Raw genomic sequence first — 16,998 nt, 5'->3', positions numbered from 1 at the left:
GTCTATCCTTCAGAAAGGACAGAGCCGCGTAGGGGCTGCCCTCCAGGGTAAACACGGGGGCAGCAGGTGCGTCTGGGCAGTCTCGTCCAAAAGGGAGTAGCCAGGTCAGTCCTCTCGACCCCACCAGAAAATCTGTGAGGGTGTGACGCGGCCTGGCGTTCTCCGTTCAGAGCCCTGCGAATCCCACCCGAGAGCCTCACCTGTCCCTCCCCGAGGAAGTCCAGTTTCTCATAACGCTTTGCTCGCGACTTCACGTCCACCGCCATTCGTCGCACGAAAACTCGGCTCCAACTGAAAAGGGCAAGCTTCCGCAACACCAGGAATTTAAAGCTACCTAAATACCTCCAACAGCCACTTCCGTTGAGTGAGAGCCGGCGCTTTATTAGCTCCGCCCCACTTCCGGTTTGGGCTTGGGCGCTGCCGAGTAAGTCCCGCTAGAGCCCGCCCTACGGAAGCTGCGCGGGGCAGGGTTCGTTGCTTTTCTGCGCCGTCCCCGCCCTGTCACGCCGTAGTCTGTTGGTGCCGGAAGCGGTGTGTTTTCGCGGTTGACTATGTTACCGTTTTAACATAGGTATTCCCTTCAGTACGGGGGACAGGTCAGCGTTCTGATATAATGTTCTGAGTTCGGGATTTAATAGGTGTGTGTGAGTGTGGAAGACTTGACCTTATCCCTGATCTCGCTGTCTGGTTCTTGGTCAAGGGCATCCGTCGCGATGGTTGCTATGGACGCTTAGCGTCGCAATCGCCGGTTACTTAGAAGAGAGCCCAGTTCTTCAGGGCTGGTCAAAACGCTTTCTCAATTCAGTTCTTTGTTGAAGGACTCCCCGGGAAACAGAATCCAAGTCAACTGAAGAATTCCGTGCCGTGGAACAGAATTCTGGCCGTCAGTTTTCTACTCTATAAAATGGTAATAATAAGCTACATCATAACTGGTTGTGATGACTAAATAAAACACCCAGAAAGTTAAGACATTGTAAGTGCTCAATTAAGTGTTAATTTTGAGCAGTACTCAACTTTGAGGATCATCAGTTTTCATGCATATTAACACGTTACACACATAACTCACTTACTTATCGAATGTATATTGAGCACTTACTATGTGCCTGGCTCTGTTGCAGACTGAGAAATCGGCAGGGAAAAAGACAAAGATCCATGCTTTCCAACGGAAAGAAATAAAATACGTTATGATACATAGTATTAAGTGCTACAGCGATTATAAAGTAGGGAAAGGGGTTAAGGTAGGACTTCAGTTTAAAAGTGTTAAAAGACATCACTGAAAAGCCACTGCAAAAAAAAAAAAAAATCATATATACATATATGCCACTGTAGTTTTCAGCAAAGTGGTATGATCTGACTTAATGTTTTAGAAAGTTCACGATGGCTGTTTTTAGAGACCACAACATAGATTTAGAGAGCAAAAAAAGGAAGGCCAGTGAAAGAATTGTTGCAGTTATCTAGATAGCTATGTAAGATTTGGCTTCTAGCCAATAGGATTTGCTGACAGACTGCATATGGGTTATGGAGAAAAAAACTGGTAATTCTAAAGTTTTGAGCTTAAGCATTTTATGTTTCTAAGAGATAACAATATTCATTTGCTTCATTTGTGAAGAAGGCATCAGAATACTAAGGTTCATAGTTTAGTCAAGGTAATAACAGAGTAAGGATTGAATTCTTGCTCTAGATCTAGACTACTTGCTTTTGAATACTAGCCTCACAAGTATTCAGTCACTAGATTTATTACTTGGGCAAAATATTTAACGTTTTTATTCCTAGTTTCCTCATTTGTAATAGGACTGCCCATTGGGTTGCTGCAAGGCTGAAATGTTTTACATTTTCAAAACCCTTAGAAAACTGCCAGTTCTGTTCCTTAGCTATCACATAACTATTACTGGTCACCTTCCAGCTCTTTGTCACTGGGTTTTTACTGAGTTGTTACATTCATAGGCAAAATTATCATAGACTACACAAAACGCCATCCTTTTACCATTTATCTCTTGTGTCAAGATATACCTAATGATACATGGTATCATAGAACTCAGGTCAAAGTTGCTTCCAAAAGTTATCACTTTAACAGTAAACTAACTTTACTTGTAGCAGGAATAAGCTAAATAGTGAGCTAAATGTCATGGTACACTTGTGAGGCTAGAAGTTCTAAAGTGTATCATGGCATATGAATTGATAATCACTGCATTATACTATGCTGCTAAGTAAATTCCTATGTGGGGACATTTTAAGTACGGTAAAAAAGGGAGTTATTTAGGTAAAAGTCACGGTTCAGTAGGTCACTATGTATAAAATGCCATTCAGCATCTGTAAAGCATTATCCAGTTTACATAGCACTTGCAGGTATTAGCAACAGCCAGCTTTCAAGATGGCCCCAATGAAATCTTTCCTTCTGGTATCACTGCACTTATGTAGTTTATTCCCACAGTGAAACAGACTGTTCTGTGTGACCTGTAGAATATGTCAGAACTGAGTTCATCTAACTTTTAAGTAGATCATAAAAGGCATGCTTCTGCCTTGCATGCTTAGATCATGTGCGCTGGGTGAAGTCAGGATTCATGTAAGAGTTCAATCAGGTAGCCCTGTGAAGAGGTCTACATGGGGAAGAACTAGGACCTCTGGCCAACAGCCATCATCAACTTGGCAGTCATGTGAGTGAGTCACCCTGGAGGTAAATCATCTAGCTCCAGTCAAGCCTTCAATAACTGCAGCCCCAGCTGGTCTCTGATTACAACCTCCTGAAAGACACGGAGAGCTGTCCAGCCAAACTGCTCCAGAAATCCATACCCAGAGATAAAAAATCCATACCTGTTAAGTGATTATTGTTTTTAGCCAAATTTTGAGTTTTTACTCATTAAGTTTTGATTTGCTACAAAGTAATAACACCATAGGGACACCGGGATGGTTAAGTCAAGTTAAGTGTTTGCCTTCGGCTCAGGACATGATTCTAGGATCCTGGGATCCAGAGCCACAGCAGTCTCCTTCCTCAGTGGGAAGCCTGCTTCTCCCTGTCTCTGCCTGCCACTCCCCTGCTTGTGCTCTGATAAATAAAAGTGGAAAAAAAAAGTAATACACAATGCACGAATGGACCTATCATATTGTATAGCATTAGGGAGGAAATCTGAAGCTTGAACAAGTTCAGCAATTTGTGAATGGTTATATATGTTTATCTCCTAAATGAAAATACAGGCTATTTATTTAAAGCTAAGCCAGGGCACCTGGGTGGCTCAGCGGGTTAAGCCTCTGCCTTCGGCTCAGGTCATGATCTCAGGGTCCTGGGATCGAGCCCCACATTGGGCTCTCTGCTCAGCGGGGAGCCTGCTTCCTCCTCTCTCTCTGCCTGCTTCTCTGCCTACTTGTGATCTCTCTGTCAAATAAATAAATAAAATCTTTAAAAAAAAAAAAAAAAAGCTAAGCCAGAATTCCTTCTATACCATCTTCTTTGGGAGCTCACCTTTATGACACCAATTCCCACTGAGCATGCCTTTTTGCCATACTTGTGCTCATAAATTCTGTAAAAGTGATAACTTTTTTCTTTGTGACATTCATGGCTGGAGCTATAGCAAAGATGGCCTTCAGACCGTTCTAGTATGGGGCTTCTGACTGCTGGCCCACAGAATCACAGAAATCACTCTTCATTATCTGAACCAACTTTGTTTTGGAAAGCAAAAAAAAATGACCTTGTTTTCCTGGAACTGAAATGTAAAAATTAAGGGGAAAAAAAGAAAATAGGGCTAACTTTAAAGAATATATTCCAAGTAAGTTTTTAAATGATAACAGAAAAATCATCAATCACATTGTTTTTCTGAGTCACCAGAACAGCTTATTTCGAGTACCAAACACCTATCTCATATTCAACTTGGGCAACATTTATACTGGTCACAACAGAGAACTCATAGGAGAAGCAGATAAACTATGGAATAGCAAAAAGACAAAACAAAAAAAAATAACAAAACAAACAAAAAAAACAAAGCTTAGTCTACAGGTAAATGAGCAATACTCAACAACAATTCGACTCTAATACCCATGAGCTACCCTTACTATTAGGAATGACTTCCTTAAAGCATATTCTAGAAATCATTCAAGGTATGGAAGAAAATTTATTTAGCTTTGTGAGGCTTTACTTTCACAATAATACATACCGTTGGCACTCTAAGACCCTATTAAAATTTCATAAATTGCCTTAATAAGGCAAATATTTAGGTTGATTTTATGAGACTTTCAGACATTTAAGTTTGAGAAAGGTAGTGGTTTTCAGAATTTGCACAAATGATGACAATCAAAACAGTAAAAGTAATCAAAGAATGAGACTTTCTTAACAGCCCTAATAATACAGTAAGTTGCAATGTCTAATCAAACATCTATTCCTAGGTTTATATTTATTTTGATCCCATATTTTCCATTTTAAACTCTGGCACTTTCTTCTGAATATAGGTTACAAATAATCTTTTGTCTTAACTCCCAGTTTTAATACCACAAAGTCACCTGTTTTACCTTGACTATATTTTTATTACTTAGTGTAGAATATGCTTTTTAAACTAGTTATACTCCAGTAACTCTGTGAATGGAAAAATGTTAAGAAAACTAAGAACAAATAATGGAGTAATTCTTTCATTGATCCTCATCCAATTTCAGGAAAATCACTTCCCAAGCAGCAATTCTCTCTGATAAAAACCTGTGATGGTTTACTAGATACTGTGTACTTTTAATAGCTCCAACACTGGAAATACTTGATAACTGAGAGTAAATTAATAGGCTAACATTTAAAAATGTATACTTTAATAAGCATATAAACAATTAGGTAAGCTTTTGCAGAAGCTGACCAAGATACATATATTAGAAGATACAACTGTCCATCTAAATTTTCTATATTTCATTTTTTTTCTTTTTGCAGAGTATTCAAGTTGTTTGCTATATAATTTCTCATGTGCCATTTTGGATTTTTGGACAGTCTTTATTGTAAAGACTATTTTTTTGTCTGATGACAAATAGCAGCCACACTGTCAGTGATTATTCTGGACCTCCACGCTGAAAAGGAAAAAACAAAGCAAAAAATTAGGTGTTATATTTACAGAAGAAATGTTTTCATGGTCACTATACAAATTTACACCACTTTAAGCAAATGACCTTTAGGGTTTAAAAAAACAATTTCAATTTTTCATTTCTCTTAGGCACTCCTATCAATGTTATAAACAATTTCTGATCTGGAAAGGACTCAAGGTTGACCCTGATTGGTGGGCCTCAAATTTCTTGGTCTCAGCAGCCCTTCACACTGAAAAGTTACCAAGGACTCTAATGAGCTTCTTTCATGTATTACGGTTATTACTACTTTCCATATTATACTTCCACACATATATCCCTTCATGTATCTCTACTGAGGGCTTGTACATGGTTTACTTCTCATAGTCCGGGCCTGACTATCTTGGTCTTAGTTATTGCCCACCATGACAAGGTGATGGAAGAGCAAGAAAATCAGCCTATGAAATTCCAAAAGCCAAAAATGTTCATGTTTTGATAGTACTAAAATAAAGAGCAATGACATACTTGGATAAATTCAATTTCTTCTTGAGATACAAGTTTCCTTCTGTATTTCTGAGGTAATGTTTTTATTATTTCTGCAGTATCTGGTGGACCCTGATGCATCAGCAAATCTGGTGATTTACTTCCTTTAGAATGCTGTGAAATTGAAGAAGAGTGAGATGGTAGTCCAGCTGATCTCAAAACTTCTGATACTGAAAAAAAATATATAATTAGAGAAATAAATTGTTCAGGTATCTTAAAATACTATTTTGAGTTATCTATTATTGAGTAAGCAAGTCATTCTTCAAGTGCTAAGTGTAATTCTAACAGGTATTACTGAGTAACTTAGTTGGGTAAAGTTCATTTTATTTATTTATTTATTTTTTTTTTTAAAAGATTTTATTTATTTAACAGACAGAGATCACAGGTAGGCAGAGAGGCAGGCAGAGAGAGAGGAGGAAGCAGGCTCCCTGTGGAGCAGAGAGCCCGATGCGGGGCTCGATCCCAGGACCCTGGGATCAGGACTTGAGCCAAAGGGAGAGGCTTTAACCCACTGAGCCACCCAGGCGCCCCTAAAGTTCATTTTAAATAAGGAGGTAGGCTTAAGCGAATGAATTACTAAAACAAGTTTGTAAAATAATAAAACTTCTAGGTAGTGGAGTTCAACCCATATAGATAATCTCATAACCTGAATTTTGTCAAATGCTGGCATTTATAGTTAAAAATATCCCTATAAGGGGTGCCTGGATGGTTCAGTTGGTTAAGCAATTGCCTTTGGCTCAGGTCATGATCCCAGGGGCCTGGGATCCCTGCACAGTGGGAAGCATGCTTCTCCCTCTCCCACTCCCCCATTTGTGCTCTCTGTCAAATAAATAAAATCTTTAAAATATATATATAGATATAGATATATCTTTATATATATATCTATGCATATATATCTATATATAGAGATAGATATATATATATATCCTTATAAAACTTGTTAAGCTCCTCCCTGAATTGAAGATCAAATATCTTATAATAAAAACAGGGACAAGAATAATGATTACTGAGTAATGTATAGAGTTGTTGAATCACTATATTGGGCACTGTAAATTAACTCTACTGGAATTAAAAAAAACAACAGGGACAAAGGACTGGGTAAAATGGACAGAAAAGAGGAGAACAACGTGTTCAGAATCTTGAGTTACTTTATAGGCAATGATTGCTCAGGGCTAAGGCAGTCTTCATCTATTGAGTGAATGAGTAAATGAGTGAATGAAAGAAAAGAAGGTCAGTTGGGAGAAAAATATAGGAATGGCTACTGTTCCTCACAATCTCTCCAATGTAAGCATGGGATAGTCTTTTCAAGGACAGAAGAAAGGAAAGAACAAAAATTTCCCTTTATAAAATCAATATCCTTAAAAATTCAGAGACAGGGTGCCTGGGTGGCTCAGTGGATTGAGCCGCTGCCTTCGGCTCAGGTCATGATCTCAGGGTCTGGGATCGAGTCCCGCATCGGGGTCTCTGCTCAGCAGAGAGCCTGCTTCCCTCTCTCTCTCTGCCTGCCTCTCTGCCTAGTTGTGATCTCTCTCTGTCAAATAAATAAATAAAATCTTAAAAAAAAAAAAAAATTCAGAGACATTTCTGTTGAGTCACCACCTTTTTAAATGGAGGTAATATGAAGTTAATTTCTACTTGCATAAAACCTAGCAGACCACTGTGATCTAAGCTACAATGGTCTCATGGATTTTAAAATGAGTAAGAATGCCTATAATAGCATATTCATATATAAAAATGCTTGTACATATATATGTATTTTAAAAATCTGAAGTATAACTTACCATTAGGTTTAGGATTGTCTCTTCTGTCAGGGAATCTTATTAATGGAGTATGTGGCTTGACTACCTAAAGGAAAAATTAAATACATGGAAAAAAAAGATGAAGCACTAAAACTATTAACTATAAAAGAAACCACCTACTGAGCTTCACAGATACCTTTGTTAAAATAAACTTAGTATTTCACAGCAACTTTAAATCTTACTATTTTACTCTTCCCCAACCAGGAGAGCTGGTCTATAAACTATTAATTTATCTTATCTGCTCTTCATAGTAACTTTGGACTTTACACTTAACTTAAATTTTACTATACTTTATATTATTTATTTTATACTTTATATTTATACTTTACTTATATTTTACTATACTACCAACTGACCTCAAAAACAACCCTATGGAGGCACCTGGGTGGCTTAGCTGGTTAAGCAACTGCCTTCGGCCCAGGTTATGATCCCAGAGTCCTGGGATCAAGTACCACATAGGGCTCCCGCTCCGCAGGGAGTCCACTTCTCCCTCTGACCTTCTCCCCTCTCATGCTCTCTCTTACTTGCTCTCTCTCTCAAATAAATAAATAAAATCTTTAAAAAAAAAACAACAACCCTATGAAATAGATGACACAGATCTTATGTTGCTGACATGTATTGCCCTGCTGCCTGGTAAGAATTCGAAGTTTCCTGACTTGTATTGAGTTTGTTTTCCTATGTCAATATCTAGCAGTGTAAAATAGGGTAAAAAGCATACTAAAAATTAGGTCATTAAGAAAATACTTTTTCTAAAAAAAAACAAAAACAAAACAAAAAAACCACAACTTTTTCTGGGATGCCTGGGTGGTTCAGTCGGTTAAGTATCTGCCTTCAGCTCAGGTCATGATCCCAGGGTTCATGAATCCAGTTCCGCCTTGGACTCCGTGCTCAGTGGGGAGACTGCTTCTCCCTTTGCCCCCCATGCCCCTGCTTGTGCTCTCACTGTCTCTCTGACAAATAAATAAAATTTTTAAAAGAAAGTATTTTTTCAAAATTACAAAAGTAACACATGTTCTGTGTAAAATAATTGGAAGAAATGGAAAAAAGCACAAATAAGAAAACACTGTCTATAATTCCCAAGCCCACAAAGAACAATTTCAACATTTTGTTAGTGCTTTTGGTCTGAGGGCTATACCCACGGTAATATTTTTAGAATATTGTTTTTATAACAAATATTTGCAGAGTATTACTGTTTTATCCCTAGAATTCCAGATAATGCTATAGAGGAACTTAAAGGGATCTTTCAATATTAAATTTTCTGAATACACAATGCTAAGACTCTAATGAACAGTATTATTTGCATCTAAAGTAATCTCTGAGTTGCTCTGTAACTAGTGATAGTGAGATATGTTTATCTGCAAAATACTGTATATATGTATTACATATTAGTTTATATGAGTACAGAAGTAAATAGGTTCGTTGGGACCAGCCTGAAACCACCACCATAACTGTGCTGCTGTAAGAAAATGCTAGAATAGAGTTGTCTCCCACAGTATAAGGGTACACACAAGTCTTTCATGCTAAAAAACGAAGAGTCTAATGTAACATTGTGTGTCAACTGTACTTAAATTAAAAAAAATTTTTTTTAAAGATTTTATTTATTTATTTGACAGAGATCACAAGCAGGCAGAGAGGTAAGCAGAGGCAGAGAGAGGCAGCCCCCCACCCCCAGAGCAGAAAGACCGATGTAGGGCTCAATCCCTGGACCCTGAGATCATGACCTGAGCCGAAGGCAGAGGCTTAACCCACTGAGCCTCCTTAAATAAAAAATTTTTAAAAAACCAATTATCCCTCTAGTGACTATTTTTCCTTTTCATAGCCAAGCTTCCTGAAATAATGTTTTATCCATCCATTTTCAATACCCTATTTAAAAGTTTTAAACATGTTCAACAGCTTTCAAGATAAACTTCAAACTTAGATTTGTCATTCACAGGCCCATCCTGATTTGGCATCTACTTACCTCTCAAGCCTCAATCCCCACCACTGCCTTATATACATTTTTTTTTTTTTAAGATTTTATTTATTTATTTGACACAGAGAGAGAGATCACAAGCAAGCAGAGAGGCAGGCGGGGGTGGGGGAAGCAGGCTCCCTGCTGAGCAGAGAGCCTGATGTGGGGCTCAATCCCAGGACCCTGAGATCATGACCTGAGCCAAAGGCAGAGGCTTAACCTACTGAGCCACCCAGGCACCCCTGCCTTATATACCTTTTATTCCAGGTATTCTGAAGTACTTTTCTGTTCCCTATTCATCATGCCATTTCATCCCATTCAATCCACAGCTTGTGTTCCATGCCAGGAAATCTATCCTCAGTCCTGTCCTGCTTCCATTTTTCAGTCAGTGCTTTCATGTTTATTAATTTTTTTTAAGTTTTAAGATTTATCTATTTGAGAGAGAGCAAAGGGGAGTGAAAGAGAGAGAGCATGAACAAGGAGACGAGGAGAGGGAGGAGAAGCAGACTCCTGGCTGAGAAGGACAGCTGACACAGGGCTCAATCCCAAGACCCTGGGTATCATGACCTGAGCTGAAGGCAAACCCCTAACAGACTGAGCCACCCAGGTATCCCTCATCTGTTGATCTGTTAAAACAATCAAATATCACTTCCCTCTAAAAAGCTTTCCTGATTTTAAAAGTGCGATTTTAAAACTCCTCCTCTGGGTTTCCATGGCATCTGTGCCAGTATATCTGTGGGTGAGATTCCTCGGAAAGAGACTGCTGAGTCAAAAGAGAAAAAAGCCAATCTTGAGAAGTACTGGTAGATTTTCTTTCACGGAGTTTATACTGTTTTACATTCCCATATTGGATCCTAGAGTGACCAATGAGTGCCTGCTTACACACAGCCTTCCCAAAAGACTTGTGTTATCTGACTTGTACATTTTTAATCAAATCTCAGTAGGGAAAAATGTTATCTCCATGTAGTTTTCATTATCAGCTATCTTATAAGTAAGGCTGTTCATCTCTTCATATGGTTAAGAGCATTTTCATTTCTTTACCTGTGAAGATGATATTCACAGCTCTTGCCTATTTTTCTATGCTTATAAGTTCTTTATATAGTATGCTTATAAACTCTTTTTCTGTTGCAAATTTTTTACCTAGTTTTTTTTAGTTGAATGGTTTTTATTTTTTTGATGAGTAAACATAGCTTTTTTTTCCCCCTTCCAGTACAGCCCACATTATCAGTTTTTTCCCCTTAATACATCTTGATTTTTATTTTTAAAGATTTTATTTAGGGACGCCTGGGTGTCTCAGTGGATTAAAGCCTCTGCCTCCGGCTCAGGTAATGATCCCAGAATCCTGGGATCGAGCTCCCCTATAGGGCTCTCTGCTCAGCAGGGAGCCTCCTTCCCCCTCTCTCTCTCTGCCTGCCTCTCTGCCTACTTGTGATCTGTCAAATAAATAAATAAAATCTTAAAAAAAAAAAGATTTTATTTATTTATCTGACAGAGAGACACAGGCAGAGGAAACATAGGCAGGGGGAGTGGGAGAGGGAGAAGCAGGCTCTCCACTGAGCAAGGAGCCCGATGCGGGGCTCCATCCCAGGACTCTGGGATCATGACCTGAGCCGAAGGTAGACGCTTAACAGCTGAGCTACCCAGTACCCTGTATCTTGATTTTAAAGCATAGTTGGGTAAGTTTTCACTGTTCCAGTTAGAAAGAAAGTCTTGTTTTCATTTAGTATTGCATGGTATTGTTTCTTTTAATTTTCAATTCTGAAATAATTACGGAATCATACGAAGTTGCAAAAAATGTACAGGGAAATTCCTGGTAACTTCATTCAGTTTCTACTACAGTAGTATCTTACATAACTATAGCACAATATCAAAACCAGGAAACCGACACTGGTACAGTCCATACAGCTTATTTTAGATTTGGTCAGTTTTATATGTACTCATTTGTGCATGTATAATTCTTTGCAATTTTGGCTTCATTTTTTACATTAAGATATCAGATCCCTTTGCAATTTATCACTTCCTCCCCAACTAACCCCTGGCAACCACTGATCTTTTTATTGTTTCCAGTTTTCTCTTCCAGAAGGTCACATATTTGGAATCATAAAGTAGTCTTTTCAGTTTCTTTCATTCAGTAACATGCATATAAGTTTTCTCCATGTCTTTTCATGGCTTGATAGCAAATTCCTTTTTAGTGTTGGATAATATTCCATTGCCTGAATGTATCACAGTTTATGTATCTATTCACCTACTACTAAAGGATATCTTGGTTATTTCCAAATTTTGACAATTATGAATAAAGCTGCTATAAATATCCATGTGCAGGTTTCTATGTAAATGTAAGTTTTCAGCTCATTTGGGTAAACAGCAAAGTGCAATTTTTTTTATCATATAATTAAAGTATATCAAGTTTTTAAAGAAACTGCCAAACTGCCTTCCAAAGTGGCTGTACCATATTACATTCTCAGCAGGAGCGAATGACTGCCTAGTGCTCTACATCTTTGCCAGCATTTGGCAGTATTCACATTCTTCTGGATTTGGGCCACTCTAGCAGGTATAAAGTTATATTTCTTTGCTGTTTTAATTTGCAAATCCATGATGACATACGATATTGAGCACCTTTACATATGCCTGTGATCTGTCTTTGATGAGGAGTCTGTTCAGGGCTTTTGGCCATTTTGTTGTTGTTGTTTTTAAGTGGGCCCCACAGCCCAGCACAGGGCTCAAACCCAAACTCAGGACCCTGTCAAGACCTGAGCTAAAATCAAGAGCCAGACATTTAATGGAATGAGCAACCTAGGCACCCCACCCAATTTTAAATCAGGTTGTTTTCTTGTGTTAAGTTTTAAGAGGTTTTTTTTTTTTTTTTTTTTAAAGATTTTATTTATTGGGGCGCCTGGGTGGCTCAGTGGGTTAAGCCTCTGCCTTCGGCTCAGGTCATGATCCCAGGGGCCTGGGATCGAGTCCCGCATGGGGCTCTCTGCTCAGCGGGGAGCCTGCTTCTCCTCATCTCTCTCTCTGTCTGTCTCTCTGCCTATTTGTGATCTCTCTCTCTGTCAAATAAATAAATAAAATCTTAAAAAAAAAAAAGATTTTATTTATTTATTTGACAGATCACAAGTAGGCAGAAAGGCAGGCAGAGAGAGAGGAGGAAGCAGGCTCCCTGCTGAGCAGAGAGCCCGATGCAAGGCTTGATCCCAGGTCCTCCGATCTTGACCCGATGTGAGGCTTGAGCCCAGGACCCTGGGATCATGACCTGAGCCGAAGGCAGAGGCTTTAACCCACTGAGCCACCCAGGCGCCCCAGATCATTTACATTTACAGATATAACTCACAAGTTGGGTATATTTTGTCATATCATTTTATGATCATTTAAATATAAATTCCTTTGTTGTATCTTTTTTTTTGCTTTCACTTGTGGTTTTTTTTTTTTTTTAATTTGGAAAGAATTATAAATTATGGCTTTTTTGCATTTATATTTACATTACTACCTTTACATAATACCCTTAATGGCCACCTTCTGAGATACTACCCATTGGTACATTACTATGAGAAAGAATGAAAGCAGGTGGTAGTGATCGCTTCTCTGCTTTCCTTCCCATCTTTTACTACCAGTTAATAACCAGAGGCAGGTGTATTCCAGCTTTTGTATACTCTCCCCCTTATTCCTCCATTTTAAAAGTTGAATTAGAGCTATACTGTCAGAACAATAGTATTACCAACAAGTCTTTCAGTCTTGTTCTTACAGTCACATAATTCAATGTTCATATCCATTTCCTATGCTGAAACAACTCTGAGTACAACTAAGTATTCCTCAGTTGTCTTTCATTCTCTGGGAGATCTAGTAGGAAGGGCTGCAGGGAACAATATTCCCTGAGTTAGTGAAGGTGTAGAAGGGTTTTTAGCCTTTACAACTTAAAGGCCAATGTAGCCAGATACATCTCTGGTTATTATTTTCCATCCTTAACTACCTTACATATGTTATCCAAATGTCCTCCTTTATGAACTATTATTGTTGTAAACTCTGATAACTTTCATTCTCTTTTAAGTGCTTGGTCTTATAGCCTGGATCACCCAAATTTTTTCTTTTTCTCCTTTAAAATCTAAAGATTCCAGGGGCCCCTGGGTGGCTTAGTCAGTGGGGCATCCAACTCTTGGTTTCAGCTCATCATGACCTCAGGGTCCTGAGATCCAGCCCTGTGTGCATCAGGCTCTTGGCTCGGTGGTAAGTCAACTTGTCTCCCTCTCTCTCTGCCTTCCCACCCCCACCCCCATGTAAGTGCTTACACACATGTGCTCCCTCTCTCTCAAATACATAAATCTTAAAAAAAAAAACCAAACCAAACCTCAAGATTCTACTGGAATATACCCATTAGTCAACTACAGTTGGTTAATTCTCTCAAGTCTAAGGTATAGTTTTAAGTCTTCTTTTATATCAAGCAAGTTTTATTAAGTTATACATTTTGAGACTTGTTCTATTTGCTTGTACTTTTTCAGAGACTACTTATTATGCAAAAGTTGCATCTTCCTGTTTTTATCTACTTCTTTGACTTCCTTTGAATTGGTCTAATCTTTTCCTTTTTCTGTGATTTTTTTTTCCTTTTCCTCTTTTCATGCACCATTTCCTTTAACAAAACTTCTGAGTTGCCTATTTACCTTTATATTCCTTCTACTTTAGTATTTACTTCTGGAAAGTTCTTTTAATTCTTCACTGAGTTCAGAGCTATATTGTCCCTAAAATCTACTTTAGTATTTACTTCTGGAAAGTTCTTTTAATTCTTCACTGAGTTCAGAGCTATATTGTCCCTAAAATCTTAACCTACAATCTAACTTCAACCACAACCTTTTTGTGTATAACTCTTCTCTGTTACTTTCCACTGTAAGCATCACCAAACCCTTCATTTCCTTGATTGTTCCTTTTCCGGTCAACTGGTTCCACCATGACTTTACCTCCTTTCTTATTTAGCCTAGGACCCAGGGACCATTCAATATTCTATTACCAGCACTCCCATGCTCCTTCCTAGAGGTGTATCTTCACCTCACTTGTAAATCTCAAACCCTGAATTAATCCAACTACCCTCTTCCCATGTCTCATGCAGCCAAAATGATTTTGTAAATGATAAATTATCACTTTTGCTTACATTAGTTGAAATATATCAAATATATATGCTTGCCATTCCATCATTTTTATATGTCTTCTTGTAGATATAGTCATTTCTCTTAGGTATAAACCTAGGAGTAAAATTACTAGGTTACAGGGTAGGTATGTTTAATTACTAGCGACTGACAAAACAGATTTCCAAAGTGGCCATATGAATTATAATTCTACCAGCAACAATGAGGTTTTCTCTTGGTATTGCCAGTTCTTAAAATTTTAATAACTTTAGTAGATGCAGTGGCACTTCCTGGCTTTAATTTGTATTCTCCTGGCAAGAGTTAAGTAGAACATTTTTTCCCATGCTTATTGCTCATTTTTATATCTTCTTTTGTGCAGTTTCAACTTTTTAACCCATTTATAAATTGAGCTATATATATTATGGATATGTATGGTTATACATTATGGGTACCAGTCCTTTGTCAGAGGTTCTCCTTGTCCTCACAGAATCTTTAATTAGTTAATGCTCAGTATCTACCTACTGAATAAGTGAGGATCATTCCTTGCAATGGGACCGAAGGCTGGGATCTAGGATTATCTTTCAAACCGAAACAAGGAAACAGGCTGTGTAAAACCACCACAAATGTGCAGGTTGTGTCCCTTTATATATTAACTTTACCTCTCCTATTTAATTTAGCCATCACTGCTGGAAAAGCAAATACAAAAGTTATCAGGAGTTTGTAATTGATGTGTGGATTAACAAAGTTCCTCTAAGCTACCAATTTAAACTCAAGGGGAAAAAAGCTTGGCCACAGAAGGCCTGGGAAAGCACTAGCCATACATGTTTTAATGCATGTAAAACATTACAGATAAACTTAAATAATATCTTTCCCCCTTTCAATTCCCCCCACCCAGCCAGTAACTAGATGCTGGGATTGGTGGGGGCCCGGGGTGAGTTCGCAGCTCACAGGCCAGTTCTCAGGCTATTCCCAAGACCTTGAAGGGACACCGGGTCAGATACAAGGTTCGCTTCCTTCCACTCGCCGTTACCGCCTTCCTTACGATTGGCTCATCCGGGGACATCACAGACGATGCTAAACGTCGATTGGCCAGACTACTGCCAGGGCAGCCTAGCCCGCTGACTCCTAAGAGAGCTACGGAGGTCCTGGCAGAGTATGGTCCGGGGACGGGGCAGCTGTTCTGCGCCTACCTGCTGACACACTGCAGTCCTGCAGCATGGCTTGAAGCCTCAGCTATAGTCCCGGCTCACTGCCCGACCCAGTGGGCTCAAGGTCCAATTCTCACACATACCCCCGGGCCGCGTCGCTGGCGCTACCCAAGGCCGCGGTGACGGCGCAGCCTCCGCCCCCGCCCTGTCTCCCCAGCGCCTTTACTATAATCAGCAGTGTCCCTACCACTCACGGTGCGAAAAAGCGGCAAAATTTCCTTACCTGAACGACCCTGCTGGCAGACGCCATCTTGCTGCCCATCATGACCCCGGGATGGGGCAGCTTCCGGGGCGCTAGCTAGGCGCAGAGAGAACAGGAGTCCAGGGCAGCTGGGGGCGGGCCCTGCCTGTGGCGTCACGGAGGAGGGACGAGCCGGCGATCCGGTGGGATCGTCCTCCACCGCGGAGCTAACCCACCCTCTGCGCCTGACCCCGCCCCACCCCGCCCCGCTTTCCGGCTAGGAATTGCCACACGTGCTTCCCATTGTTCAGTTTTGCAGACGAAGGTCTGTGGTGTTCCGTGTGTTTCGCACATAAACCTATGAGTAAATTAGGGCCATTTCCTTATCCAGATAGCCAGATTCTAATTTAAGTAGTGTCCAAAATTTAACCTGAAGCCAAACATGAAGTCACGTGGCTTCCTAAAATAAACAGTCTTGTTGAAACTTGGGAGTTAGGGGTACCTAGGTGGCTCAGTTGGTTAAGCAACTGCCTTCCGCTGGGGTAATGATCATGGAGTCCCAGGATGGAGTCCCTCATTGTGCTCCCCACTCAGCTGGGAGTTTTCTTCTCCCTCTCACCCTCCCCTGCCTCAGGCTCTCTCTCTCCCCTGCTTTTGCTCTGTCAAATAAATAAAATCTTTTAAAAACCTTTTTTAAAACTTGAAACTAGAAAAAAAATTGAAACATTTAATAAAGCAGATCTAACTTCTAATTAATAAAGTAGAAGTGAAACAAGCTATATAAACTACTAGGAAGCAATGAGACGAATCATAACAGAAAAATTTCTACAGATCAACTGGTTTAAGTCAGTGACTGTAAGAAAAATAGGGTGCCAGTGCATATAACCTCTCACTCAGTTCAACTTAAATATGCTAGTGTTGAGGGAAAGCAGCCTTGGTTAATATGTAATAAATCTATGGGTATTGTCTTTGTTCCAATAAAACTTTATTTACAGAACAAGCCAGCTGGTAAACCATAGTTTGCTGACATCTGATATAAATGAACCAACCAACCAAAGCAACTGTGATCACCACCAACAACCACAATTAAAATATATACTAACGAAAGCACCACAGCCCAGAATCTAAGACTGACTGAGATGTAAAATACTTGTGTCCCCAATTGAAAAAGCTGCTGAGCTCT

The 16,998-nt window shown here is 39.4% G+C and overlaps 2 protein-coding genes across 3 annotated transcripts in view; both read right to left on the bottom strand.

Moving 5' to 3' along the window:
* Nucleotides 1-399, bottom strand: part of CDK7 (cyclin dependent kinase 7) — a 36,402-nt gene extending 36,003 nt beyond the window's left edge. Inside the window, exon 1 of one of the 2 annotated variants that reach the window (XM_059175164.1) lies at nt 201-399. In XM_059175164.1, the coding sequence (XP_059031147.1) occupies nt 201-266 (66 nt within the window). In that variant the 5' untranslated portion in view covers nt 267-399. The remainder of the gene's footprint in view (nt 1-200) is intronic. The other variant, XM_059175165.1, reaches the window with a different exon arrangement.
* Nucleotides 400-4,090: 3,691 nt separating this feature from the next.
* On the bottom strand, nt 4,091-16,057 carry MRPS36 (mitochondrial ribosomal protein S36). The gene is made up of 4 exons (XM_059175166.1): nt 15,858-16,057; nt 7,347-7,410; nt 5,548-5,735; nt 4,091-5,031 (listed from the first exon to the last, which is right to left on the bottom strand). The coding sequence occupies exons 1-4, from the start codon at nt 15,897-15,899 to the stop codon at nt 5,014-5,016; spliced, it is 312 nt and encodes a 103-aa protein (XP_059031149.1). The 5' UTR covers nt 15,900-16,057; the 3' UTR covers nt 4,091-5,013.
* Between the last annotated feature and the right edge of the window lie 941 nt (nt 16,058-16,998).

The sequence above is a fragment of the Mustela lutreola genome, chromosome 5 (assembly GCF_030435805.1).
Source record: "Mustela lutreola isolate mMusLut2 chromosome 5, mMusLut2.pri, whole genome shotgun sequence".
Lineage (NCBI taxonomy): Eukaryota > Metazoa > Chordata > Mammalia > Carnivora > Mustelidae > Mustela > Mustela lutreola.
This window is presented reverse-complemented; position numbering and strand designations above follow the sequence as displayed.

Bases quoted from the DNA above. Each gene is read 5' to 3' on its own strand.
- MRPS36 (XM_059175166.1), bottom strand. From the start codon at position 15,899: ATGATGGGCAGCAAGATGGCGTCTGCCAGCAGGGTCGTTCAG. The intron at 7,411-15,857 runs GTAAGGAAATTT...TTTTTCCTTTAG, and splicing joins CTGCCAGCAGGGTCGTTCAG to GTAGTCAAGCCACATACTCC. The intron at 5,736-7,346 runs GTAAGTTATACT...ATTTTTTTTCAG, and splicing joins AGACAATCCTAAACCTAATG to TATCAGAAGTTTTGAGATCA.